We start from the raw sequence: 26881 nt of genomic DNA, 5'->3' as shown, positions 1-26881 counted from the left end.
ATAGGGTGGGGAGAATGGAATGAAATGTAGAAAGAAGTGCTTCTGCGGAGACCTGGGGCAGAGTGCTGAGACCATTAACGTGCAGGTTGCAGATCCTGCTCTTGGCTTAGAGACAGAAGAGACCGGGAAAGAATCATCCAAGATATGAGAATCTCGATTTTCTTCTTTTCTCTTCAGAGTCAACAGATATTTTGATAGCTTACAACAATGTTTCCACTATGACATCACTGTCTCCTTTTCACCCACGAAAATGTCAAGGACTCAGTGAGGTTAAGTCACTTGCCCAAGGTCACACAGGGTAGCCTGGAAGAGAATCCAGGTCCTGAGGTCTCCGGGTCAGCACTCCCACAGTCTGGCAGCAGGAGAGCGGGCAGGTGCCCGCAGCGAGGGCATCATAGTGACAGCGCTGATGACGGGCCCACTAACCCGCGAGCCGCCGGCAAGCCGCGGCAGATTCCGGGGTCGGCCGGGGCAGACAGGCTGCTGGGCTCGACTCTGCGGGAGGTCCTAAGGCATCGGCACTCTGGGGCTCAGGCTGTGCAGTTCTGGGTCCTCGGCCGCCCACAGGCGTCGGCGAAAGCCTGCCGCCCGGGCCGGGGACCAGGAAGCGTCAGGCAGCTGGCAAGGTTTCCCCGGGGACGCGCCACAGCCTCACAGCCGGCCCGAGTCTCCTGGGAGGCGGGGCTGGAAGGGTATGGGTGAAGGCCAGTTGAGGCCGCTTGGGAAGGACAGCCTCGCCTGCTCCCGACCTAAGTCGGAACATGTGGATGACCGGTGCCTCCAGGACGCAGGTGCAAGTGAGACTCGCCCTGTCACAGCACCCTGCGTCTCCGTGGAGGCCCTAGGGAGCCCAGCGAGTAGGCTTAAAACGAGGAAAGAATGGTTAAAGCCCGAGTCGCGACTCTTAATCCCAGCCCGACAGGTGAGGAACCAGTGCGCAGCTTGGGTAGGGTACGCGGCCAGGCTCCTCCCCTCGGGGGGCCTCTTACCCCTCCTGGGAGGCGTGGCCTGCCGGCCGCCCAGCCTCTAGTGGGCGAGCGGGGAACGCGGGCCCCGCCTCCCGCCTATAAGGGCGGTGCGGCACTGCAGCTAGCGCAGTTCTCACTGAGACCCGTCACCCCGACTCAACGTGAGACGCACCGCCCGGACTCACCATGGTGAGTGCGGCCCCGCCGGGGTCGCGCCCGTCCCCTAATTGCCCCTCTCCTTTGGGGAACTTTCCTTCCAGGCATGCTCGGGGACCTCCACCAGGCGTTCCAGGTCTCCAGGAGGTGCGAAGGTTTTGCATCCTCCCTCCCCAACCCCCTCCTGGTGACTTTGGCCGAGCCGTGTAGTTCACCTTCGGTGGCTGGGGTTGGGGCTTGGGGTGGAGTGCAACTCTTCAGTAACAGAGAGGAACCCTTCTGGCACTCTGCTCCTGCCTTACCGAGCATTTGTGTCCCGACTCTGTATGAGAGTCACACAGGCCTGCGCCCCGTCCTTTCCGCGGGCGAAAGAAGACGCGCTTGGCTGCCCTCTTGCATCCCCAGTCCCCAGTCCCCAGCACTGACCGAGCACGTGCTTGACATTAGAAGGTGGAAGGGGGTCGGGTTACCTGGTGCCACATCCCCCTTTCCTCTGTGTGTGCATTCCAACTATCCACAGAATCACCCCCCACTCGTGACTCAGCACCCCGCTTCTGAGCTGAGAGGGGTGGTGGGAACGGAGTTCAGCCTCCTGAAGCGAGCCGGCCCTCTCCAGCCGTAGCCCGGGTGCGCGGATGGGCAGAGACAGCTGGCGCTGAGCACTGCGCGGGCCGAGGCCAGGTTGGGGGGGAGGGGGAAGAGGTGCATGTAGGGGGTGGTATTTATAGCCCAGGAGCGGGGGCCGAAACCCAATCCCCGATTTGGGCTGGGAAATAACTGGAAAGACTCCACCGGGAGAGCGGATGTAGGGCTGGGCTGCAGGATGGCGCCCACCCTGCCCGGGACAAGGCGGGTTACCTCTGGGGCCTAACCACAGGTTCCACTTCCTTTTCTGGGTATTTGGAAACCGTCACCCCGCCATTTCGGTGTGGGAAGGGCGCGCGGGACCTGCCGGACTTTAGTGCTTTAGGGGTTAATTTGGGGCTGACAGGGACGGAGCCTAAGGCAGTGAGTGTCCCAGTACCCTCAAACCTTATTGCTGGCCCCTGCTGTCTGAGCTTACAAGCATTACCGTCGCTATTTCCGTGCGGGCTGACACGGGAGATGAAAGTGGTGAAGACACCCAGGGTGTGGGGGTGGAGGTGGGGAGAGGAACCAGATGGGATTGATCCCCAGAGCCAGATAGGATTTAAAGGTGAGGGAGGAGGGCATCCTGATGGCGTGTGGTCAGTTGATGCCAGATTGGATGGTTGAGACACCTCTGCAGCTTACAGGAAAGAAAGAGGGAAAGGGTTCTATGAAGTCTAGCTGTTCATACTCAAAGCAAAGAATCAAATGGGGAGGCCTCTAGCTGTAAACCCATACCTCTAGGAAACCTTTTTTCATGTGGAGCCACAGAGCTCACTTGACAGATTCCCCACTGAGAAGTGGGCTAAGAGGTTGGCCTGCCCTGCTGGGTGCATCCAGGTGGGGAGTCCTGTACCTGGGAGCCCGGGCAGGCTGCTAGCCTCTTCTCACCTCTGCCCAGCCCCAAGCCTCCACTTTTGCCAACTGAGTCATCCTAGCTGGTAGGCGATAGGGTGGAAGAGAGACTTTCGAGGTGAGGTGAGGACTTGTGGATGTGGGGCTCATGCTGTGTCCCCTCTCTCTATCCCTCAGCGTGAATGCATCTCAGTCCACGTGGGGCAGGCAGGTGTCCAGATGGGCAATGCCTGCTGGGAGCTCTATTGCTTGGAACATGGGATTCAGCCTGATGGGCAGATGCCCAGTGACAAGACCATTGGTGGAGGGGACGACTCCTTCACCACCTTCTTCTGTGAAACTGGTGCTGGAAAACACGTGCCACGGGCAGTTTTTGTGGATCTGGAGCCTACAGTCATTGGTGAGAGAAAGTGGAGACAAAACTGAAGGGGGTGGAGCATGACTCAAAGCTTCTCCCTGGACAGAGAGGGTATTTAGACCAGGCATTCCTGGCCCTGAAAATTCCTAGCCGTATTTGAAGCTGCAGAAGGCAAGCTGATCTCAGACTGGCCTGGGCAGCCGGTCTGGGTTTCTCTCACACACTGATATCTCAGGCTGGCAGGAGGATGAGTCCTCCATGCATCTGGCCACAGCTACCACCCTGGGGGAGGAAGGTCCCTGCTGAGCATAGTTTTGTGGTTTTTGCTCTTCCAGATGAGATCCGAAATGGCCCATACCGACAGCTCTTCCACCCAGAGCAGCTCATCACTGGGAAAGAGGATGCTGCCAACAACTATGCCCGTGGTCACTATACCATTGGCAAGGAGATCATTGACCCAGTGCTGGATCGGATCCGGAAGCTGGTGAGAATTTGTCTTGGGAGGGAGGGAACTTTTGAGACTGTGCTAATGGTCAGGAGTATTTTTTTCAGATCCCTTTCAGGGAGTCATCTCTAACTGTACATGGTCTCAAATGTGGTGCTGCTATGGCATCCTCAGTATTTGCCCTGACTGCTGATGTATCTTGCACTTTATGCAGCCGGGTGATAAGAGTCCCTCAGGCCCCTCCCCTACCTAAACAGTTATTTCTCATTCTTGCCTTTCAGTCTGACCAGTGCACAGGACTTCAGGGCTTCCTAGTGTTCCACAGCTTTGGCGGGGGCACTGGCTCTGGCTTCACCTCACTCCTGATGGAACGGCTCTCTGTTGACTATGGCAAGAAATCCAAGCTGGAATTCTCCATCTACCCAGCCCCCCAGGTGTCTACAGCCGTGGTCGAGCCCTACAACTCTATCCTGACCACCCACACCACCCTGGAGCACTCAGACTGTGCCTTCATGGTGGACAACGAAGCAATTTATGACATCTGCCGCCGCAACCTAGACATCGAGCGCCCAACCTACACCAACCTCAATCGCCTCATTAGCCAAATCGTCTCCTCCATCACGGCTTCTCTGCGCTTTGACGGGGCCCTCAATGTGGACCTGACAGAGTTCCAGACCAACCTGGTGCCCTACCCTCGCATCCACTTCCCCCTGGCCACCTATGCACCAGTCATCTCTGCAGAAAAGGCATACCACGAGCAGCTGTCGGTGGCAGAGATCACCAATGCCTGTTTTGAGCCTGCCAACCAGATGGTGAAGTGTGATCCCCGGCACGGCAAGTACATGGCCTGCTGCCTGCTGTACCGTGGAGATGTGGTGCCCAAGGATGTCAACGCTGCCATCGCCGCCATCAAGACCAAGCGCAGCATTCAGTTTGTGGACTGGTGCCCCACAGGCTTCAAGGTTGGTATCAACTACCAGCCTCCCACTGTGGTGCCTGGGGGTGACCTGGCCAAGGTGCAGCGTGCCGTGTGCATGCTGAGCAACACGACAGCCATCGCTGAGGCCTGGGCCCGCCTGGACCACAAGTTCGACCTGATGTATGCCAAGAGGGCGTTTGTGCACTGGTACGTGGGTGAGGGCATGGAGGAGGGTGAGTTCTCCGAGGCCCGTGAGGATATGGCTGCTCTGGAGAAGGATTACGAGGAGGTGGGCATCGACTCCTATGAGGACGAGGATGAGGGAGAAGAATAAACCAGCTGCCTGGAGCCTGTTCACTATGTTTATTGCAAAATCCTTTCGAAATAAACAGTTTCCTTGCACGGTTTCTTGTCCCCTCTGAGTGCTTGAGCTTCTGCTGCCTTCCCCTTCATGCTGCTGCTGCTCTCACTGTTTGCTGTTCATGACCCTTATCCCTTCCGTTGAACGTGAGACCTGCAAAGGGGCCCTTGCCAGGCCCAGGAAGCATAACCCCAGGGACTTTAAATCGAAACCCTAGGGGTATTCAGTATAGGGAGGAAATGAGGACCAAATCCAGGCACAAACTGTTGAAGGATGAGTCTTCAGTTCCTTTTCAAGTAGGAGTTTAATCCAGTGGTTTCTGTCTTTGAAAGTTAGACTGCTACCCTGTTCTTCCTGCTGCCTCTACATTTACCAACTCTGGAAGCAAGGCTTGGCCCAGACTCCTCTGTGCATTATGAGGGTTTGGGAGTGGGGCTGGGCTGGCCCAGAGTTCCTGGGCATGGAGCCACATCATAAGCTTGGGGGATGGGAGGGAACACAGGCGATCTCCTAGAGTTGTTTGTGCCACTGCACCTCTGAGCAGCTTTGCATAGCTTCCTGTCTTGCTGCTTTGCTGGAGCTGGGGCTGTGCCATTAAAAGTCAGGTCATCTCCCCTCTGTTTGTGATTTCTTTCTGGCCTCAGCCTCCGTGCTAGCTGGTGGGAGACTCCTGCTAGGGCCCTGGGGAAAGCTTCAACTTTGCTAACAGGAGCCCCAGGCCCCATGCTGATGTCAGCCTATGGGGTGGACATGGTTGGGGGGAGGAGGCTTGGATCGCAAAAGAGCAAGAGATGCCAACCCTGCCCTTGCCTTTCTTCCCTGGTGTTTCAGGGAACAGTGCTCTTCCCTAGGGAACAGGTTTGAAGCCCAGCTAAGACAGGGCCCCTGTTTACTCAGCAGAGTAGGCAGGAAGTGGCAGCTGGATACTGCCACACCACACTGCGTCATTAATCATTAACCATGTATGAGCTTGAACGATCAGGGAGACATGGGCCAAAAACAGTTGCTGCTGCCACCTCCACTCCCCTTGCCCCTAGGTTGAGGATGGGAGACCTGTAATCTCCCTGTACCAAAGCTTCCTCAGGTGTCTCCACCCAGAGGCCCTTGCCTGGCAAACCGGCTGGGCTGCTCTGACTAAGCTACTCACCCCAGGAGTGAAGGAAGGAAAGAACTAGTTGAGTGCTTTTAGGGGACCCTGGTTCTTGACACAGGCAAATGCCAGCTTGAGCCCAAGCAGCTTTAAGTTTTGATCTAAGATGAGCTAGAACTGTCCACGGCTAACCAACCTCCTGTGGAATGAAGTCACACCATTGCTGACTCTGCAGCAGTCCTCCTCCTTCCCAGGCAGTTCTCCTGGAAATGGCAACCAGACTTTGGGCCCCTTGCACCTCTTCTCTCACTCTAGGAACACTGAGACTAAGATCCACACCAATCTGCTTCCACTTTATTCTTGTTTATACATTCTCCTGCTCCCAGATTTGGAGGCAGAACACTATGTGAGCTCAACAGTCCTGCTCAGAGTCATGCTCCGTATCCCACCATTTCCCTTTTCCCAACCCCCACCCACTCCCACTCAGTAAGGCCCCTTGCCCAGGTTTTGCTCTTGGAAGAAAGCAGAAGAGCAGATGCAGGACTAAGATGATTGTCCTGACCCCGCTACCCCCAAGTGTAAGAGCAGTCCTGGATGGAATGGGTAGAGATTCCAATGAGGGATGGCAACCCTCTTTCCGAGGCACGAGGGGCCATCTTCTCAACCTGCTGCCTTTTCAGATTTGGGTAGTATGCTGGCCAGGAGCTGGGGGCTGCAGCGCCTCCAGCTGACTGAGAAGGAGAGGAATGTGAGGACGCTGATGCGGGTCCACAGTCATCATCGAGGCCAGGAGCTGCCGCAATGCTGAAGAATGCCTGTGGAGGGAGGAGTGCAGGGGGACTGGATGACACCTATCTGTCAACCCAGCTAATACCAGGGGGGAGTCTGAAATACTTGATGCCCCATTCGTTGCGTGCTCACCTGGGGCTTTGTGGGATGCTGAGTTGGTTCTGCACAGCAAGGGCCACACTGTCACCCTTTTGGAACACCATGTCATAAGGGCCTTCTCCAAACATCATGGCATATAGCACGCAGCCTAGGGACTGAACATAACTTGGTTAGTCCCTAGAAGGGGACCAATGGAGATGACATCACTCCCCTTACTTCTGTGGTAAAAGACTACATAAGCTAAAAAGAATAAGCTGACCTCAGCCACATGGCACCACCAGGGCACAGAGAAACTGCCAGTCGGTTGGAGGTCTCCGCAGCCCCTGCTTAGCTTAGCCCCTGCTCTTCAGTACTGACACTGAGCTGTATTCACCTTGTTCGGGGCAGGGATTATACCACATCCGGTGCAACTGGGTATCAGTGACAGTTCCCAGGAAGGAAGTTGAAGTGGATGGGGACATACAGTGGTTCCTGGGGCCCCATGCAACAGAAACCAACGACCTACTCTACTCCACAGCAGGTACAGAGCCACAGCCCTCCCTACCCAGATACCCACCCACATGCTCCTCACCCAGACATCAGTCCGCTCATCGATGACACAGTGACTCTGCACAGAGAAGAGCTCTGGGGCTCGGTAGGAGATGGTGCACCGCTGGGCTGCCCAGTCCTGGAACAGTGATCCCAGAGCTCAAAAGTGGGGCACTCGTCATGGTCATGTGACCAAACTGGGGCATGCACCAGAAGGGGTGGGAATGGGGAACAGGTGAGAAAAGGAACCTGGAGATTCTTTTACCTGCAGGGTCAGAGCCTGGCGGGAGCCCTCCACATTGATGCATGCTTGATTCATAGAACCCAAGTCCATTAAAACTGGCTGCCCCTCATCTCCGAGCAATATATTGGTGGGCTTCAAGTCCCTGTAGGCAAGTAGAAGTGACCTATGAGCATCTCTGGACAGGAAGGCTGGAATCCCAGCAAGCAAAAGAATCATACAGGCTGTTTCTTGGGAGAACAGAAACCTCCCATTTCTCTTGGTAAGGCTCTTCCTCTGGGCCCCAGCAAGCATACAGGGTCCTCCCACTGACCTGTGGGCATAACCCTTGGCATGAATGGCCTCAAGGCCTCTGCAGATCCCCAGCAGCAGCCAAAGGATTTGATCCTCGGTCAGGAAGTTGCCTTTGTCCTTCAGCCTTTCTATCTCATTCCACAGCGTACCTCTCTGCAACACAAGTTTCCCTACAGTTGGAGATGTTTTTGGAGCCTCTGCTCCTTAGGCCTGATCCCTTCCCTATGTCAAAGCCTATCAGCCCTTTCATGATACACACCTCAAACTCAAAATCTAAAGTGGCCAAACCCAGGACATGGTCCCTGCTTCCTAACATGCTGGACTGCTCACATAGCCCATGGGTAGGTGGCTCTGTTGCAACCCCCTCCATAACCAGGAGTCTTTCTGACCTTGAAGAACGGTAGCAGCAGCCAGGCCTCATGCTTAGCACCCCGCTCCCTCAGACAGTAAGCCACGAGGCGAAGGATGTTGGGGTGACTGAAGAGGCGATGCATGTCGGCTTCTCGCTGGGCCTCCTCTCGGTCCTGCTGCTCGTGACACAGGATTCGCTTCAGGGCGTAGAAGTGTCCATCATGTAACCCTTCCACTAGGTCCACATAGCTGAACCCACTGTGGGCCAAAGGGGTCAATGAAGGGTCATGGTCATCTCCCACATGGCTAAGACCAAGCGAAATTTCCTGGTGGGGAGTGGGGTGTCCTTCCCATTTAGCAGAAACCCTCCCAAGATGTGGCTCTAAGAGAAATCTGAAGAATATTACACTGTGAGCTCCTCAGGAGCAGAGATACAGAAATCTTTGAGGTCCTATGGTCGGAATAGAGACCTCTGCACGTGACAGATGCTAAATAAATAATAGCCAACACTTATCAAGTACTTAAGAACCACGCACTGGGTGAGACATTTTATACACATTATCTCATTTAATCCTCACAACTCCATCAGTGAGGGATGATAATCATCTCCATTAAACATATGAAGAAAACATGGTTTATCAAGGTCACATGAGGTGGATTTAGCAGGCCTGGCTCCAGAATCCACCTTCTTGATACTGTGTAGCTAGGCTCTGTCAGGTGAGAGAAGATAGGGATAGGGATAAAACCCTTGTGCCCCAAGCACGTGCACACCGCTTTCCTTCAATGACCACAACCTTGAGGCCTAGTTAACTGACTTCCAAACACTCACCCCTCCCCCAGTTTCTGGATGAAGAGGTAGCGCTTATTGTCAATGATGACAGTTCCCCGAGAGCAGACACACAGCGCGTGGCCCATAATGTTTCAGTCATCCTCTTCAAGGACAGTCTGAGGCTACCGAAGAGCTCGTCCAGGGTGAGTGGGCTCTTCCAGGAGATGCGCTGGGGGCCAAGCGGATCATGCTGGAAAGAAAACAACGGCAGGGTCTCACACAGGTCCGGCACAATCTAGACGACTCATGAAGTACCAAGGCGGAGAGCTCAGGCCCAGGTCTCTGGAACCTACACTACTGTCTAGAGAAAATGGGCCTTGCTCCTTCGCCAGCTTCAAGCGCGGGGGGTCACGGGCCTTACGGCCTCAGGACACACAGCGGCTACCGGGCCACTTCCTCCAACCCCAGCCCACCTTTGGGCAGGCCCCGCTCCCACGCCCGTCGCGCCGCAAAGACAGAGCACAGCGTAGTTTCAGAGGACGTGCGAAGCTCACGCCCACTCCTGGCAGGGCCCACCCCCGGCCTAGGAGCCCAGAGTCCGGAATGGGCCAGCCTGCACTCCCCGACTGACCTGGCTCGGGACAGAGCGAAGCGCCACCGACCGGAAGCAGTGCTGACATCATCACTCCGCGGCGGCGTAACGGCCCGCGGTATCTTAGCAACCGCTGGGCATCTGGAGGATGTGGGGGCGCGGAGCTGAGAGGCCCAGGGCGAGCTAGGTCTAGGGGTGGACGGGTCCCAGGACCCTGGTGAGGGTTCTCTACTTGGCCTTCAGTGGGGGTCAAGACGCAGGCATCTGCGCCAAAGGGGAGCAAAGCCGGGCTCGGCTCGAGGCCCCCAGGACCTCCATCTCCCAATGTTGGAGGTAGGAGGCTTCATACCTCCGGCGCTCTGGGGCAGAAAGCGGCCACTACACTGCAGCCCGGAGGGGATTCCAGGTAGGGGCGGGTCTGGTGGCCTGGTCTCCTGATCCCTTACAACCTTCCGGGTTCTGGCCTGTATCCCACTACCTCTACTCTCAGTGGTTAAGAGCTCAGGCTTGTGAACCAGACTTTCAGTTTCTAAATTGAGTGTTAATAGCATACTAGGTGTGTAACCTCGGGCAAGTTACTTAACCTCTCGGATCCTTACTTTTAGTAGCTGTAAAATAGGTATAATAGTACCTAATGTTAAGTAGCTTAACTGTGAGGCCAGACTGACTAGTTCAAACGCCAGCTCTGTTAACGTAGTTGTGTGACCTTGGACAGGCTACTTAATGTTTCCCTCCTTTCCTCTCCTCCTCTGTAAAATGGAAATGATAATTATCTACTTCATGGAGTTGTTTGAAGATTAAATTAGATGTACAGTGTTTAATACAATATCTGACACATAGCCTTCAGTACATGTCAATAAACAGTAATTATTATTACCCTGATCTTCACATCCCATTCTTGAGATTGTAAAGTCAAAAGGAAAGGAAATTCACAAGTTTCCAAGCCTTGGCACAAAGCAGTTGTCCTTAACATCTGTTGCTGAGGCAGGCAGGGTAAGCTGGAGAGGGGTGCACTTCCAAAGAAGGTGGAATGGCCAGGAGGGAATTGCTGTTTTGCTGAAACAGTGCTCTCCAGGAAAGAGGTCTGTCTTGTGACCTGGTTCCTTCCTTCCACACGCCGGATCACCCTGAAGATTTTCCAACAGTTTCCCTTGATTCTGAACCTGTTTTAGCCCTTTGGTTCTGACATTCATTCATCCCGATTTAACCTACTCTGCCAGACCCTGTGCTAGAAGCTGAGGATTTGAGATGAACAGGGCACTCCCTGTCTTCAGGGCCCCCAGTCAAGTAAAGCTATGCTTCTCGATTTCAAAGGTGCCTAGGATCACCTGGGAATCTTGTTAAAATACAAGTTCTGATTCTATAGGTCTGAGGTAGGATCTGAGGTTTTGCATTTCTTTTTTGTTTGTTTGTTTTTTTGAGACGGAGTCTCGCTCTGTTGCCCAGGCTGGAGTGCAGTGGCAGGATCTCGGTTCACTGCAACCTCCGCCTTCCGGGTTCAAGCAATTCTCCTGCCTCAGCCCCCACCCCCACCCCCACCCCCACCCCCACCCTCGGAGTAGCTGGGAATACAGGCGCGCGCCACTAGGCCCGGCTAATTTTTGTATTTTTAGTAGAGACAGGGTTTCGCCCTGTTGGCCAAGCTGGTCTTGAACTCCGGACCTCAAGTGATCCACCCGCCTCAGCCTCCCAAAGTTTTGGGATTACAGGCGTGAGCCATCGTGCCCAGCCAGATTCTCCAGTTCTAACAAGCTCCCAGGTGACGTTGATGAAGCTGGTTCTTGAACTGCACTTTAACATGATGTAGAGGATTTTACAAACTAGTAGAGTAAGGGGGTGGCTGCAGGCTGGAGAGGAAGTCCAGGCTAACCGCCTGGCAACTTGAGGTGATCTCCGCCCCCTTGTTCGCCGAGGTTCCCTCCCAGGAATCCGACACGTGACGGTCTGTCCGCCGTCTCAGTCTAGAGGAGCGCTGTAAGCGCCATGGCTCCCAAGAAGCCGTCCTGCCTTCGCTCCCTGCTGCTGCCGCTCAGCCTGACGCTGCTGCTGCCCCAGGTAAGATGAGGCGGCGAACCAGCCGGCCGGGTGCGGTGACGTGGGATCAGATGATCAGATGAGAGAAAGTCCAAAGTAACAACCAAACAACCGGCAGGGGTAGTTCCATCTCCTCTGCTCTTGGCAGGCGCTGACCCTGGACGCTCCCTCGACCCAGGCGTCTGCTGAGCAGCGTCTCTTTCTCTTTGTAGGCAGACACTCGGTCGTTCATAGTGGATCGGGATCATGACAGGTTTCTCCTAGATGGGGCCCCGTTCCGCTATGTATCTGGCAGCCTGCACTACTTTCGGGTACCGCGGGTGCTTTGGGCCGACCGGCTTTTGAAGATGCGATGGAGCGGCCTCAACGCCATACAGTTGTAAGAAGTGCTCGCAAGAGCCGTGGAGGGATGGGACCTACTCTTTCTACCGTCCCCTTAGAAAGGAGGTCGGGACAGGAAGACTGCCAGGACTCCTAGGCCAAGGGTGGGAAAGGGCAGGCCAAGACCTCCTTCCAACGGCTTCCTGGAGATTCCCTGCAAGGCCTGAGCCCTTAGGCCTCCCTGGCATCTCTCCACCTTGGGCCCTATTAACCTTTTCCTTTCTCAGTTATGTGCCCTGGAACTACCACGAGCCACAGCCTGGGGTCTATAACTTTAATGGCAGCCGGGATCTCATTGCCTTTCTGAATGAGGCAGCTCTAGCGAACCTTTTGGTCATACTGAGACCAGGACCTTACATCTGTGCAGAGTGGGAGATGGTGAGTTAGCTGGAGAAGGGATAGAACTAGTTATCCTTGTGCAGTTCCTAGACTACTCCCATCTGCCCACACCCTAGGGCCATCTCCAGCACTATACTCAATTCCTTCGCTTCCTACCTTCCCCACCACACCCCACAACAAAACCTACATGCTTCTTTGTTCTCTTTATGTTTGTCTCAGGGGGGTCTCCCATCCTGGTTGCTTCGAAAACCTGAAATTCGTCTGAGAACCTCAGATCCAGGTGAGTTGAGACAAAAGATTTAACACAGAAGCAAGTAAGTAAAAAGGGCCATTTGGGTGCCAAAAGCAGAAGACACCATTCCCAAATTGGAGGTCATCATTCATTTACCAAGTGTTTCCGTCACACCCAGCAGGATGCTAGAAACTGGGGGACCAGACAGACCCCTATCCTGTGCTGTAGAGCTTATAATATAGTGGAAGAAACTGGGCCGGGCGCGGTGGCTCAAGCCTGTAATCCCAGCACTTTGGGAGGCCGAGACGGGCGGATCACGAGGTCAGGAGATCGAGACCATCCTGGCTAACACGGTGAAACACCGTCTCTACTAAAAAATACGAAAAAACTAGCCGGGTGAGGTGGCGGGCGCCTGTAGTCCCAGCTACTCGGGAGGCTGAGGCAGGAGAATGGCGTAAACCCGGGAGGCGGAGCTTGCAGTGAGCCGAGATCGCGCCACTGCACTCCAGCCCGGGCGACAGAGCGAGACTCCGTCTCAAAAAAAAAAAAAAAGAAACTGATTTTAAAAAAAACAAAAAACGGCTGGGGACGGTGGCTCATGCCTGTAATCCCAGCACTTTCGGAGGCCAAGGCGGGTGGATGACCTGAGGTCAGGAGTTTGAGACCCACCTGGCCAACATGGCAAAATGCCATCTCTACTAAAAATACAAAAAATCGGCTGGGCGAGGTGGTGGACGCCTGTAATTCCAGCTACTTGGGAGGCTTAGGCAGGAGAATCGCTTGGGCCCAGGGATTGGAGGTTGCACTGAGTCGAGATGGAGCAACTACATTCCAGCCTGGGTGACAGATCGAAGAGACTTTGTCTCAAAAAACAGAAAATCCTATCAGCTGTATCATCACAAACATTAAATTTAAGTGCTTTTTATCACCCCCATTGCCTCCACCCTGGTCCAAACCATCTCTCTCAGCTGGCTTATTTTATAGCTTCCTAACTGGTTTCCCTTGTTTGCCCTCTCTCCCATACAATCTGTTCTCAGTAGAGCAGCCAGTGTGATCCTGTTCAAATATAAGTTTAAAGATACATCTCAGATCTTGTCATTTCTCTGCTTAAACTTCTCCAGTAGATTCTCATCTCATTCTGAATATGAACCATAAATTCCTTAATGTGGTAGGTCCTACACAATTGGCCCCAGTCACCTCCTCGACATTATTGCGTTTCTCCCCCATGTTCACTCTGCTCCAGCCACAGTGGCCTCATTGCTGTTCTTCAGACCCACCAGGCCTTGGGCTTTGAGGCCTTTGCATGTGGTGCTCCTTCACCACAAGCTTCCTGCAGAAGTCACCTTGGGGAGGCCTTCCTGGTTTCTCTTTTCTCTATATATACATACATATATATATGTATATATGTATGTGTATATATATACACACACACACACATATATATATATAAAATTTTTATTTTTTTTGAGACGGAGTCTTGCTCTGTTGCCCAGGCTAGAGTGCAGTCACGTGACCCTGGCTGTCTGCAATCTCCGACTGCCAGTTTCTTTTCTTTTTTTTTTTTTTTTTTTTTGAGACGGAGTCTCGCTCTGCCGTCCAGGCTGGAGTGCAGTGGCCGGATCTCAGCTCACTGCAAGCTCCGCCTCCCGGGTTCACGCCATTCTCCTGCCTCAGCCTCCCGAGTAGTTGGGACTACAGGCGCCCGCCACCGCGCCCGGCTAGTTTTTTGTATTTTTTAGTAGAGACGGGGTTTCACCGTGTTAGCCAGGATGGTCTCGATCTCCTGACCTCGTGATTCGCCCGTCTCGGCCTCCCAAAGTGCTGGGATTACAGGCTTGAGCCACCGCGCCCGGCCCGACTGCCAGTTTCAAGTGATTCTCCTGCCTCAGCCTCCGAAGTAACTGGGATTGCAGGCACCTACTACCTTGCCTGGCTAATTTTTTGTGTCTTTAGTAGAGACAGATTTTCGCCATGTTGGCCAGGAGGGTCTCAAACTCCTAACTTCAGGTCATCCACCCCCGCCTTGGCCTCCGAAAGTGCTGGAATTACAGGCATGAGCCACCACACCTGGCCACTCTCTCTATATTTTAGGCTCCCCATATACCACCATTCTTGTTTGTTTGTTTTGAGATGGAGTTTCGCTCTTGTTGCCCAGGATGGAGTGCAGTGGTGCAGTGTCAGCTCACTACAACCTCTGCCTTCCGGGTTCAAGTGATTCTCCTGCCTCAGCCTCCTGAGTAGCTGGGATTACAGGCATGTGCCACCACGCCCAGCTAATTTTTTTGTATTTTTAGTAGACACAGGGTTTCACCATGTTGGCCAGGATGGCCTCAATCTGTTGACCTTGTGATCTGCCTGCCTCAGCCTCCCAAAGTGCTGGGATTACAGGCATGAGCCGCTGCGCCCAGCCTTACCACTGTATTTTATCCTCCTTCCTTGCTAGGGAATACAATATTTTATGTTTTATTATTTTATCTTTTTGAGATGGAGTCTTGCTTTGTCACCCAGGCTCGAGTGCAGTGGCATGATGTAACCTCACAGCAGCCTCCGCCTCCCAGATTTAAGCAATTCGCTTGTCTCAGCCTCCTGAGTGGCTGGGGCTACAGGTGCATGCCCACCATGCCCAGCCAACTTTTATATTTTTAGTAGAGACGGCATTTTGCCATTTTGGCCAGGCTGGTCTCAAACTCCTGACCTCAGGTGATCCGTCCACCTCAGCCTCCCAAAATACTGGGATTCCAGGCATAAGCCACCATGCCAGGCCATGTCTTTTTTTTTTTTTTAAGAGACAGGGTTTCACCACGTTGTCCCACTGGTCTCAAACTCCTGGGCTCAAGTGATCCACCTGCCTCAGAGTCCCAGAGTGCTGGGATTGCAGGTGTGAGCCACCACACTCAGCCAGGAATAGAATATTTTAAATTATTGTGTGCATGAAGCAAAGTTTGTGTACATTGAACCATCAGAAGTTAAAGGGTCAGATGTGGAATTTTCCACTTGTAGTATCATGTTGATGCTCAAAAATTTCAAATTTTGGAGCATTTAAAATTTCAGATTAAGGGTACTCAACCTATATAATAATGTTTTAATTGCTTATTTAAATCACCTGCATTGTCAGTTACATCAGGGTACAGGTCAGACATTCTACATTTCTGTGAACTCCCATGCTACTTTGTACCAATCTCAGGTATAAGTTGATTACATAATAAGAGCTCTAGGCTATGTATTTAACATTTTTCTTATGTTTATTTTTTGTGTAGATACCATTAAATTCACATAAGCATCTTACTTTTTTTCTCTGTCGCCCAGGCTGGAGTGCAGTGGTGCAATCCCCGCTCACTGCAACCTCCACCTCCCAGGTTCAAGTGATTCTCCTGCCTCAGCCTCCAGAGTAGCCGGGATTACAGGTGCCCACCACCACACCCGGCTAATTTTTTATTATATTTTTAGTAGAGACGGGGTTACACTATGTTGGCCAGGCTGGTCTTGAACTCCTGATCTCGTGATCCGCCCGCCTCGGCCTCCCAAAGTGTTGGGATCACAGGCATGAGCAACCACGCCCAGCCTACATTTGTTTTTAAGAGACACTACTTTAAGGTTTCCTATGTTCAAATTTCATTGACAGGCAAACATACAAGGTGCTTAGGGTTAGGAATTTCTTGACAAGAGTCATTGCTTCCCATATTTAGTGGTGAGCAAGTGTGATGGTAGCCCCTAACGCAGAAGCTCTGCTCCTTCTTTTAGACTTCCTTGCTGCAGTAGACTCCTGGTTCAAGGTCTTGCTGCCCAAGATATATCCATGGCTTTACCACAATGGGGGCAACATCATTAGCATTCAGGTACAAAGGGGAAGTGACTGGGGCAGGGGAAAGGTCCTTGACCTCAATCCCATAGCTGGGTTCCACTTTCCCTCCCCTCTGGCAGGTGGAGAATGAATACGGTAGCTATGGAGCCTGTGACTTCAGTTACATGAGGCACTTGGCTGGACTCTTCCGTGCACTACTAGGAGAAAAGATCTTGCTCTTCACCACAGATGGGCCTGAAGGACTCAAGTGTGGCTCCCTCCAGGGACTCTATACCACTGTAGATTTTGGCCCAGGTCTCATGCAAGGGCTGGGAGTGGAGTCTGGGGAGGGGACACCTCTTCCACGATATTTATCTTTTTCTTTTGCCTCCTTTTCACAGCGGACAACATGACCAAAATCTTTACCCTGCTTCGGAAGTATGAACCCCATGGGCCATTGGTGAGAGGCCAGAGGGGAATCAGGGAATCAGGGATAGGAATGGGTCCAGCTTATTTCCATCTCACTCACAGCTTCTTTCATTTCACACTCTAGGTAAACTCTGAGTACTACACAGGCTGGCTGGATTACTGGGGCCAGAATCACTCCACACGGTCTGTGTCAGCTGTAACCAAAGGACTAGAGAACATGCTCAAGTTGGGAGCCAGTGTGAACATGTAAGTAAAGACACTGGGGGCAATATGAATCTGTAGCTGGGAGTTGGGGATGAAAGTTAAGATTCAGTGAGTCAGCTTTTACCTGTTCCCCCACCCTCTCTCACTTCAGGTACATGTTCCATGGAGGTACCAACTTTGGATATTGGAATGGTGAGTCCAGATGGTCCCTGGGATGGAAGCAGGGAGGTAAGAAGGAATTAGAATCTAAGGGCCAGATGGATTAGGATGTCTAGAAGCTGAATATGGCCACCACTGCCCCCTCTGATGGCAAAATTCTCTGCATGAAGCATGCTTAGTAGTGCCTGTCATCTGAAATAGATGTTGAATTAAATTGGCTCAACTTCAGGTGCCGATAAGAAGGGACGCTTCCTTTCAATTACTACCAGCTATGACTATGATGCACCTATATCTGAAGCAGGGGACCCCACACCTAAGCTTTTTGCTCTTCGAGATGTCATCAGCAAGGTACCCTACCACTTCATTAAGCTCCAAAGGCTTTTATTAATTTGGAGGAAGGGAGTGCCCACATTGTAAAGGGATCCCATAAATTGGTGGTTATTGTCTGGGCCACAGAGCCCTCTGAGCATCCCACTGAAGCATTTCCCATTCACCCAAATGGAACTATGTGTGAAGACACACAGGTGTGCAAAATTACTGAGCCTCCATGACCCCTGAAGCCCTTCCCTGGGCCCCAGGTTAAGAACTCTGCCCTAGAGTCTTGGAATAGGTATTGTTTTCTGTGGTTTTCCTATGGCTCCTGAGAGAATTTGGGCTCAGTTCCAGGAAGTTCCTTTGGGACCTTTACCTCCCCCCAGCCCCAAGATGATGCTTGGACCTTTGACTCTGCACCTGGTAAGTTCCTCTACATCTTTTCTCTAATATCACACCTTTTTTTTCTGGGTAGCCTATTCTTTTTTGTCCTCTATCCAGAAACTTCCCTGATATTCTGATTCTTCTCCCTTATTCTAATAGGTTGGGCATTTGCTGGCTTTCCTAGACTTGTTATGCCCCAGTGGGCCCATTCATTCAATCTTGCCAATGACCTTTGAGGCTGTCAAGCAGGTAAGGCATAAACCCACATCTGGTGGAAATGACAACCTCCCTCAACAGCTACAGCCAAAAGTTCCTTGGCTATAGCCTCAGTGTCCTCTTTTATTTGTTTGTCTGAAGTACTCATTCTTCCACACCCAGGACCGTGGCTTCATGTTGTACCGAACCTATATGACCCATACCATTTTTGAACCAACACCATTCTGGGTGCCAAATAATGGAGTCCATGACCGTGCCTATGTGATGGTGGATGGGGTGAGAACCTAATTCCAGGCCGTAAGCCCCAAACTCCTCCCTTCCCCAGGAAGCATTAGCCTTAAGTTCCCCATATTTACACTTTTCCATCTGCCTGCTCACATTTGCAGAGGGTTCCAGGGATAAGCTGGGATGAGGAAGAGTTTAAGGATAGAGTTCTAGAATAGATGGGTGATAAATGGCTACATTCTCTCTGCCCTCCAAATAAGTATCCTAATGTGGTTTCCTATGCAGTGGCTGACGCTGAGCCTTGCTATCCTATCTCCTATCCACAGGTGTTCCAGGGTGTTTTGGAGCGGAATATGAGAGACAAACTATTTTTGATGGGGAAAGTGGGCTCCAAACTGGATATCTTGGTGGAGAACATGGGGAGGCTCAGTTTTGGGTCTAACAGCAGTGACTTCAAGGTGAGCTAGCTTTGCCTAGTTACATCCCAGGGCTTGATTAAGGATAGCTTGGCCTCAAAGCTTAGTGAATGATGACTTTTCATTTTCCTTCCCTACAGGGCCTGTTGGAGCCACCAATTCTGGGGCAAACAATCCTTACCCAGTGGATGATGTTCCCTCTGAAAATTGATAACCTTGTAAAGTGGTGGTTTCTCCTCCAGTTGCCAAAATGGCCATATCCTCAAGCTCCTTCTGGCCCCACATTCTACTCCAAAACATTTCCAATTTTAGGCTCAGTTGGGGACACATTTCTACATCTACCTGGATGGACCAAGGTATTGCTAATGGTGGTGGTTTGGGTAGCGGGGAGGTAAAAGAAAAAATCACAGGAGGGGAGCAGAAAGTATCCTCTGATTAGAAACCCAAAAGGGTATGATTCTACCCCTGGAGAGCTGACCCTTTCTTTTCCCCTCTTTCCTGCTCCCTATTCCCCAGGGCCAAGTCTGGATCAATGGGTTTAACTTGGGCCGGTACTGGACAAAGCAGGGGCCACAACAGACCCTCTACGTGCCAAGATTCCTGCTGTTTCCTAGGGGAGCCCTCAACAAAATCACATTGCTGGAACTAGAAAATGTACCTCTCCAGCCCCAAGTCCAATTTTTGGATAAGCCTATCCTCAATAGCACCAGTACTTTGCACAGGACACATATCAATTCCCTTTCAGCTGATACACTGAGTGCCTCTGAACCAATGGAGTTAAGTGGGCACTGAAAGAAAGGTAGGCCGGGTGTGGTGGCTCACGCCTGTAATCCCAGCACTTTGGGAGGCTGAGACGGGTGGATCACCTGAGGTCAGGAGTTCAAGACCAGCCTGGCCAACATGATGAAACCCCGTCTCCACTAAAAATACAAAAATTAGCCGGGTGTGATGGTGGGCTGTTTGTAATCCCAGCTACTTGGGAGGCTGAGGCAGGAGAATTGCTTGAACCCAGGAGGTGGAGGTTGCAGCGAGTGGAGATCGTGCCACTGCACTCCAGCCTGGGTGACAGTGAGACTCCATCTCAAAAAAAAAAAAAAAAGAAAGGTAACCCTTGGACCTGGGACATGGAGTGGGCAGGATCCCTTGGTGCTGGCCATGGTGACCATAAGGAACTAAAGGCCACAATGCCTCTGAATGTAAGTACAAGTACACATTCCTTGCGAAACTTTATTGTGATTAAAGTTCCAGAGACAGTACCAGCTCCACATGCCTCTGTGGCCCTGTCTTTGCCCTGGTTCCCGAGTGTCCTTCACCCCCATCTTCCAAATAACCTCTGGTTTCATGGGGATGAGAAAACCTAGGGCTGTTGTGAATGTGCCCTCAGGTCCCTGAGTTGGCCCCAGGTAGAGCTGTAAGAGATCAGGAAGAGGGCCTCCCTGCCTGACGGCGATGATCCTGGAGGCAACGTGTGGAGCAGAAAGAGAAGTCGAGATAGTGAAAGGGAGTGAGGCCTTGGAGGGATGCCCCACAACTCCAGCAGCGTCTGAACAAGAGGAAGAAAAATGGCTGGACAGGTACCCCAGAAACTTTCCAATCCACGCTCTCCCCATCCCTCCTCCTGCCATTTCTGTTTTCACTGCAGCATCTGCCAGAACATCTCAAATCTCAACAAGCCTTCTGAATACTGTGCAGGCACTCATTTCACCTGCTCCCAATGGTCCCTGCAACATTACAGTACACCCACTCCCTCATCCCCCGCCCCATACCGAGTATTGACGATTGCAGAGTCAGGGATTGGAGGGGTAGGGGCTCCCAACTGGGCAGCGAGTCGGCGATCTGCAGCCAGAGCTTTCTGTGGGAGACAAGTTGTGTTAAGGACAAGGCCCCAGTGGTGAGTAGGGCACCAAGAGGTGAGAGCTGCACGCTGGGGAAGGGGCTAGACCAAAGGAAGCTTTTCCATGGACAAGAGAACCTCCAGTCTCACTTTCTCTTGGTCACTGAGGGCGGCAAATCGCCGCTGCTCTTCTCGTTCACGCTCCTCCTGCTCCTGCTGCCTCCGCTGCTGTTCCTCCCGTTGCCGCCGGGCTACCTTCTGCTCCCTTTTCCGTGTAGCCTGCCGTGCCTCCATTTCTGGTGTCAATGGTCCTGGCACCTGGAGGATTTCAAATATAAGACCCTATAAGCTATCCTTGGTAAAACTGCAAGAAGTAGAAAGGATCTAGCCAGGAACGGTGATGCGTTCCCACTCTGCTTGTCCCTCCTATTCCAGCTGACCTGAGCCTTGTTGTAATCATAGGCATCTGGATTCTTCTCCATGAACCTTCGGAACTCATTACGTGTTGATTTGTCAGCCGCAACAGTATAAGGTGGCCGGGCCCGAGAGTCCCTAGGCGCAAAAACTCCAAAAATGGGTTTAACTTGCCTCCTGCCTTTCCTAACATCACCCAACCAGACCAAGAGAATATTGTCAAGTAGCCAGTGCCAACTTTAACCTCCAAATTATCCTCTCTATACCCAAAATGACTCAGGATGGGGACCTTTACTTACTGCACAGTGGGGTCGGCACCTGCTTCCAGCAGCAGACGAACCACTGAGCCTCTGCCAGCTGCAGCTGCTGCATGCAGGAGAGTAAAGCCACCAGAGCCCAAGGGGGCACTGAGCAGAGACAGAATTCCAGGGTCTGCAGGGCTGGGTGTTAGCTGGAGCTTCAGCACTCCAACATCTCCAGCTCGGCAAGCAGCAAGCAGTGCATCCCAGAGCTCTGGCTGACCAGGGGCTTTGGCCTCATCCAGCAAAGGACCCAAGGGGGCTGCAACTGCCTGGGATGACTGTGCAGAAGGCTCATCTTCTTGAGGTTGCTGGAGAAGAGTCCGATGTGCCCCAGCCTCCTGGTCTCGGCTCTTCTCCTTCTTATTCCTTTTTCTCCTTCTCCGCTTGGGCAATACTTCAGACTCACGAAGATCCAGAGTCCCCACAGTCAACTCTACTAACTCCAACTCTACCTGAAAGCCATCTTCTCCCTCTGACCCTGAACCTAGGGAAAAACCTGACATGTGAAATCCATCTAGGGAGTTCTCAGAGGGTGGAAGCAGATGCATAAGAATGAAAGCCTGAAATGAAATTGTTTTTGTCACCCAGATAAAGTAGCACATCAAGAGTTGAGTCCATTATATCACATGCAGAAATGAGACTCTCAGCCCAGACAAGAACAAGTCGCTGGACTCTCCCTGTGAGCAGCCTTAGGATGCTACACAATAGAGGAAAACATGGAAGCAGCCCTCAGCCTCAAACCACAGCATCCAATCAAAGATAAACTATGTGAGATCCATGCAACACATGCACGCATCTGCTCCACGCGAAGACTTTCTTAGCTCTGGGGAAACATCCATAACAAAAGAGATAATAGGCCAGGCGAGGTGGCTCAAGCCTGTAATCCCAGCACTTTGGGAGGCCAAGGCGGGCGGATCACGAGGTCAGGAGATCGAGACCATCCTGGCTAACACAGTGAAACCCCGTCTCTACTAAAAATACAAAAAATTAGCCAGGCATGGTGGCGGGCGCCTGTAGTCCCAGCTACTCGGAGGCTGAGGCAGGAGAATCACGTGAACCCGGGAGGCGGAGCTTGCAATGAGCAGAAATCGCGCCACTGCATTCCAGCCTGGGCGACAGAGCGGAGACTCCGTCTCAAAAAAAAAAAAAAAAAGATAATAGATTTGGAAAGGTCACTAAACATGTCTCAGTAATTGCTAAGATACAGACACTGTGTGGGTGTGTGTTTAAATAAGGAAATGGGTCAGTTATGAGAGTAGGGAATTTGCCACTGCATTTTTAGGACAGAAACTCAGATCTGACAGTTGCCAGATAGTAATCAAACCCTGTTTGGGAGATTCCTCATTCTGCCCAAGTGCTTCCTTTTCATCACTGCAGATCTTTCTTATTTCTTCCTCAGTAGGCTTCTTTCTCTCCTCTCTTACTGTTTTCCAGTGTGTCTGAGGTAAGTGCAGTCTGACTGCTTCCCGAGGGTCGTCTTCTGCCATAAAACAAAAGATCTTTCTCAACCTTATCTGAGGAGAAGCTAGTGCAGATTTCTCTCAATGCAGATGTAGCTGGGCTGCAGTGCAAGGCTTAGAAAGTCCTCTGGATATACCAATGAGAATGGAGGCTTAGGTTGGAGAGAACAGGAAGGTCTAGGGAATTGGGATCTGGAGCAAAGGCTCACCATAGATATGCAAAGTGGTCAGCTTATGGAGCACACGCTGTAGCTCTTGGAAGGTGGGTCTGCGGGTGGCGAGGGGGATATCCCAAAGTCGGGGATCCCCCCTTTGCAGGGGTGCCCCCTTGCCTCCAAAGAACAAAGACCGGCCAGAGCGGGGAGCACGCAACAGTATTGTACCAGCCTCCTCCAGCGCCTTAGCCCAGCCTGGCCCTGCCAGCATGTCACGAACATCCTAGAGAAGAGAGTAACTCAGTCCTGCATACCTTCACTTGGTATTTTTAAATCTCCAACTAAAAAAATGGCCCACAGAAGTGCAAGGAGTGGAAAGTAGAGGATAACACGGAGAAACAATGAGAGGACTAAGGCTCCTGGGGAATCCCTCATTTACCTTTGTCTACCTATAATGAAAATTGGAAGGATATGAGTCAAAAACCTTCCTACTTAACAAGTGAGTTGAACTGAGATGCAAAGAGTATGGATCCGTACCACCCGATCTAAAAGGCTTAACTCACCTTATATAGTGTGGCTTCATTGTAGCGCCTCAGGTTGGCTCCAGCAGAGCGTGACGGCCCACCCCGGGCATCCCGAAGCCCCTGGGCTGTGCCCCGCTTGGCCCGCACCGTATAGCGGTGAAAGGTTTTGTGTGTCACCACTTCTCTTCTGTAGACAGCACAGACTCAGTACTGGAGACCAGCTGGTGCTCCCTAGCTAACAGGATCCACTCCATCCTTACCCCCATGCAGCACCCTCTCACCCTTGAAATATGGCACCAGCAAAGTGCCCAGCTGCAGCCATGAGCACCACGCAGTCTCTGGGACCTCTACTTTGCAGGTTCTGTAGCAACAGTTCTGCCTCTCCTGGGGGATCCTTGATGACAGAGAAGCATCAGAAACATATCTGTTGCATTCACTGAGAGCAAGAAACCGAGGGTCAATTTTCACAAACATTATCTCATTTAATATTACCACTCTGAGACTTGTTTCCATTTGACAAACAAGGAAATTTGAGGCTTGGAGAGGTAGTTAAGATGAAGTGGTAGAATCACAATTCAAACTAAATTGGTTTGTTTCCAAACTTAATTCCCTTAAACTTAATCCTTCCACAATTCAGGCCAGTTTCAATCCAAAACTATGTTGTCAAGCGTGATACCCACACCCAACAGGAAGGAAGAGAAGCAGGGAGAAATGCACTAGGCTAAGGGAAATCTAGGCTGGGTGTACAAAAAGCTGGGGTTAGCCATACAACCTGCACTGTCACTTGCCTGATGAGGGCCTAGGACGCAGCGGTAGGCATAAAGAAACTGGCCCTGGGCATTCTGGAAAAGAACACGATGAGGGTAATAGCCTTGGGGTTGGCTAAACTTCTCAAATGTAGCCCTCTCCTGATCTAGTGTCTGCAAGTCCTCCTCACTGGCTGAGTCTGAGTCTTCTGATCCTGAGATGCTGGAAAGATCTCCTGAGGACAGACAACATAAGATACAAAGTTTGGTACCCCATCTTTGTTCTTTCCTCAAACTCTAGTGCTTTCTTATACCTCCATGTCCTACTCCTACATAGGTCCCCCTACCAATCATCACCTGCGGAGCTCTGCTTTTCAAAGTCCAGGGCAGACAGGAGAGGCTTGTCCTTGAGACGTTGCTTTAGGTTAAACCGATGCCAGTCAAGCTTATAATGTTCCCTCTAGTACAAAGACAAAGAGTGAGATAAAGGTAGAAATATGCCCCAGCCTGGCCTTGTGTACTGGCCAAGACCAGTTATAGAATTCTAGGAAGTACGACCAGGTAACACCAACTGCCTCAGTTAAAGCATGGACCTTTATGAAGACAAATCAAATGTCTACTTCTCCGCACCCACCATTACACTTTTGCTTCTAACATCTAGCTCTGCACCTGACCTATTACCTGTTCTTGGTGGTTCTGGAAGGTTTGGTCACAGGATGAACAGAATAACTTGTCTGAAATATCCACAGGACCCTGGAGTAGCTTTATTTCTGGGCTTTCTCTCTCCCCTGAGCCTAAATAAGGGAAGAGGAATTAGACATAGAAAGGGAGCCCAAATCCACAGTGACAAGAATTATATTCAGTGTGTGATATACAAAGCAGAGGAGGATACAAGAGATGGCATGATACTGCCTTCAAAGAATTTACACTCTAGTAGTCATGAAATAAACAGTACAGCAATCACTTAATGCAATAAACATGCTTCTGAAAAAATGTATGTAAAATGAATGGAAATAAAATTGGCCAGACGCAGTGGCTCATGCCTGTAATCCCAGCACTTTGGGAGGCCGAGGCGGACAGATCACGAAGTCAGGAGATCGAGACCATCCTGGCTAACACAGTGAAACCCCATCTCTACTAAAAATACAAAAAATTAGCCGGGCTTAGTGGCAGGCGCCTGCAGTCCCAGCTACTCAGGAGGCTGAGGCAGGAGTGAGACTCTGTCTCAAAAAAAATACATAAAAAATAAAGTAAAATGAATGTAAATAAAAGCTGGCCCTGGGCATTCTGGAAAAGAACCCGATGAAGGTAAAAGCCTTGGGGTCGGTTAAACTTCTCAAATGCAGCCCTCTCCCGAGATCCAGCGAATGCAAGTCCTCCCCACTGGCTGAGTCTGAGTCTGAGTCTTCTCTAAATTAGCCAAACAGATTGTTTAGGCGAATCCTAAAGAAAATAATTTCGGTTCAGTTTAAAATTATTTTTAACTGTACAAAAACCACTTCCCAAATGCTATGTTTTAAAGTTTACATTTCCAATTAGTGTACAGTTTGTCTAAGAAGAGGTGCAAGAAAAGATTTAGCCAAACTAGAGTTACACAAAACAGGCCCGACACGGTGGCTCAGGCCTGTAATCTCAGCACTGCGGGAGGCTGACACAGGCAGATCACTTGAGGCCAGGAGTTTGAGACCAGCCTGGCCAACATGGTGAAACCTCGTCTCTACTAAAAATACAATAATTAGCCGGGCGTGGTGGTGCGGGCCTGTAGTCCCAGCTACTCGGGAGGCTGAGGCAGGAGAATCACTTGAACCCGGGAGGCGGAGATTACAGTGGGCGGAAATCGTGCCACTGCACTCCAGCCTGGGCGACAGAGCAAGACTCTCAAAAAATAAAGCTATACAAAACAATAATACATTGTTTTATATTCAGCAAAAAGGAATAATTTGAGTGGCGCCCGGTTAAATGTGGAATATATCTGAGAACTTGATCTCTACAAAGTTGAAAATGTTTTTGAAAGGAATGGTGTTAACGTGAGGAGACATATGCGATGGCAAAAAGACTTGTTTGAAAACAAGGGCTGTGCTGGAAATTACCCAGAGATTAAATTAATTTAATCAAGCAGAAAAATCAACTGGCCTCCTAAACTCGGGAATACCAATACGAATGTGTTCCCTGAACAAGCAATACGCTCTAAGGAGCCCTGTCACGTTTCACTGAAACCTTCCCGGATACCTGAACAGGAAGTACGCGGAGCCCGGGCCAGAGCCTCCCCAGGCGCGTGGCTCACCAGGCTCAGGCCCTGAAGGATCGGAGCATCCGCGCTGAGGTCAAACAGGGAGATCGACGCAGGAGCCCGGGCTGCATCTGGAGCCGGCGACATGGCTGAGCAGAAATTACTTAGCAGCAGCTCCTGGAGTAGAAAGCGTGTCAGAAACAGAGCTCCTGCAAATGAGATCCTACTGCTGCGTCTCCTGCCTGCCTGACTTCGTTTCTCCTGCACCGCAAGTCTTCTCGTCCCTCATCCTGCTACCAGCGGTGAGATGAATATCTTGACCCCAGTCCGGTTTCTCAAACCCCCAGGCTCGGCCCACAAAAGAATGAAATGGGCATCCAGCTCCCGAATCGAGTCCAACAGAGTTAAAAATCACTGAGGTTGCCTAGCCGAACTTTCTTCGTTACCCATGCGACCAGCAATGACTGGCCCACGTAAACTCGCCCACGCCCTTACAAGCCGCACCAAACGTCCCGGGAGCTGAGCGGCACGCAAGTCCTCAAGTCGACAGCCTGATTTCTGCAGCACAACAATCCCCGTCACTACGGAGCAGCGAAGAGGACAACCGGCGGCGTCCGCACCTGAGCCCCGCCCCACGTACAGCACACTATTGGGCCGCTGAC

At 51.6% G+C, this 26881-nt stretch overlaps 4 protein-coding genes across 13 annotated transcripts; 2 read left to right on the top strand and 2 right to left on the bottom strand.

Moving 5' to 3' along the window:
- On the top strand, window positions 1–4735 carry TUBA4A (tubulin alpha 4a). 4 transcript variants are annotated; one of them, XM_025405580.1, is made up of 4 exons: window positions 1–922; window positions 2784–3006; window positions 3300–3448; window positions 3691–4735. In XM_025405580.1, exons 1-4 carry the CDS (start codon window positions 695–697, stop codon window positions 4660–4662), a joined length of 1572 nt encoding a protein of 523 aa, XP_025261365.1. In that variant the 5' UTR covers window positions 1–694; the 3' UTR covers window positions 4663–4735. The 4 variants fall into 4 exon arrangements, with proteins under 4 accessions (XP_025261365.1, XP_025261366.1, XP_025261367.1 ...); XM_025405581.1 differs by lacking the exon at window positions 1–922 and adding an exon at window positions 985–1157; XM_025405582.1 differs by lacking the exon at window positions 1–922 and adding an exon at window positions 1098–1805.
- Window positions 4677–9551, bottom strand: STK16 (serine/threonine kinase 16). Of its 3 annotated transcripts, none has more exons than XM_025405585.1 (8): window positions 9482–9551; window positions 8911–9100; window positions 8120–8339; window positions 7750–7883; window positions 7461–7581; window positions 7239–7334; window positions 6701–6822; window positions 4677–6594 (listed from the first exon to the last, which is right to left on the bottom strand). In XM_025405585.1, exons 2-8 carry the CDS (start codon window positions 8994–8996, stop codon window positions 6456–6458), a joined length of 918 nt encoding a protein of 305 aa, XP_025261370.1. In that variant the 5' UTR covers window positions 8997–9100; window positions 9482–9551; the 3' UTR covers window positions 4677–6455. The 3 variants fall into 3 exon arrangements, with proteins under 3 accessions (XP_025261370.1, XP_025261371.1, XP_025261372.1); XM_025405586.1 differs by having other exon boundaries at window positions 9204–9549; XM_025405587.1 differs by lacking the exons at window positions 7750–7883; window positions 8120–8339.
- On the top strand, window positions 9526–19818 carry GLB1L (galactosidase beta 1 like). 3 transcript variants are annotated; one of them, XM_025405579.1, is made up of 18 exons: window positions 9548–9775; window positions 11056–11219; window positions 11356–11497; window positions 11689–11855; window positions 12085–12235; window positions 12416–12476; window positions 16170–16264; window positions 16350–16524; window positions 16611–16669; window positions 16763–16884; window positions 16994–17034; window positions 17231–17349; window positions 17662–17736; window positions 17857–17946; window positions 18076–18189; window positions 18465–18596; window positions 18695–18910; window positions 19071–19818. In XM_025405579.1, exons 3-18 carry the CDS (start codon window positions 11426–11428, stop codon window positions 19344–19346), a joined length of 1965 nt encoding a protein of 654 aa, XP_025261364.1. In that variant the 5' UTR covers window positions 9548–9775; window positions 11056–11219; window positions 11356–11425; the 3' UTR covers window positions 19347–19818. The 3 variants fall into 3 exon arrangements, with proteins under 3 accessions (XP_025261362.1, XP_025261363.1, XP_025261364.1); XM_025405577.1 differs by lacking the exon at window positions 11056–11219 and having other exon boundaries at window positions 9526–9775; window positions 11368–11497; XM_025405578.1 differs by lacking the exon at window positions 11056–11219 and having other exon boundaries at window positions 9532–9775.
- Window positions 19768–26867, bottom strand: ANKZF1 (ankyrin repeat and zinc finger domain containing 1). 3 transcript variants are annotated; one of them, XM_025405574.1, is made up of 14 exons: window positions 26724–26861; window positions 26219–26396; window positions 24671–24783; window positions 24347–24449; window positions 24032–24225; window positions 23525–23637; window positions 23283–23430; window positions 22774–23002; window positions 22429–22584; window positions 21102–21588; window positions 20829–20940; window positions 20539–20706; window positions 20321–20406; window positions 19768–20097 (listed from the first exon to the last, which is right to left on the bottom strand). In XM_025405574.1, the coding sequence occupies exons 2-14, from the start codon at window positions 26364–26366 to the stop codon at window positions 19974–19976; spliced, it is 2181 nt and encodes a 726-aa protein (XP_025261359.1). In that variant the 5' UTR covers window positions 26367–26396; window positions 26724–26861; the 3' UTR covers window positions 19768–19973. The 3 variants fall into 3 exon arrangements, with proteins under 3 accessions (XP_025261359.1, XP_025261360.1, XP_025261361.1); XM_025405575.1 differs by having other exon boundaries at window positions 26666–26820; XM_025405576.1 differs by lacking the exons at window positions 24347–24449; window positions 24671–24783; window positions 26219–26396 and having other exon boundaries at window positions 26724–26867.
- Window positions 26868–26881: the final 14 nt, after the last annotated feature.

The sequence above is a fragment of the Theropithecus gelada genome, chromosome 12 (assembly GCF_003255815.1).
Source record: "Theropithecus gelada isolate Dixy chromosome 12, Tgel_1.0, whole genome shotgun sequence".
Lineage (NCBI taxonomy): Eukaryota > Metazoa > Chordata > Mammalia > Primates > Cercopithecidae > Theropithecus > Theropithecus gelada.
This window is presented reverse-complemented; position numbering and strand designations above follow the sequence as displayed.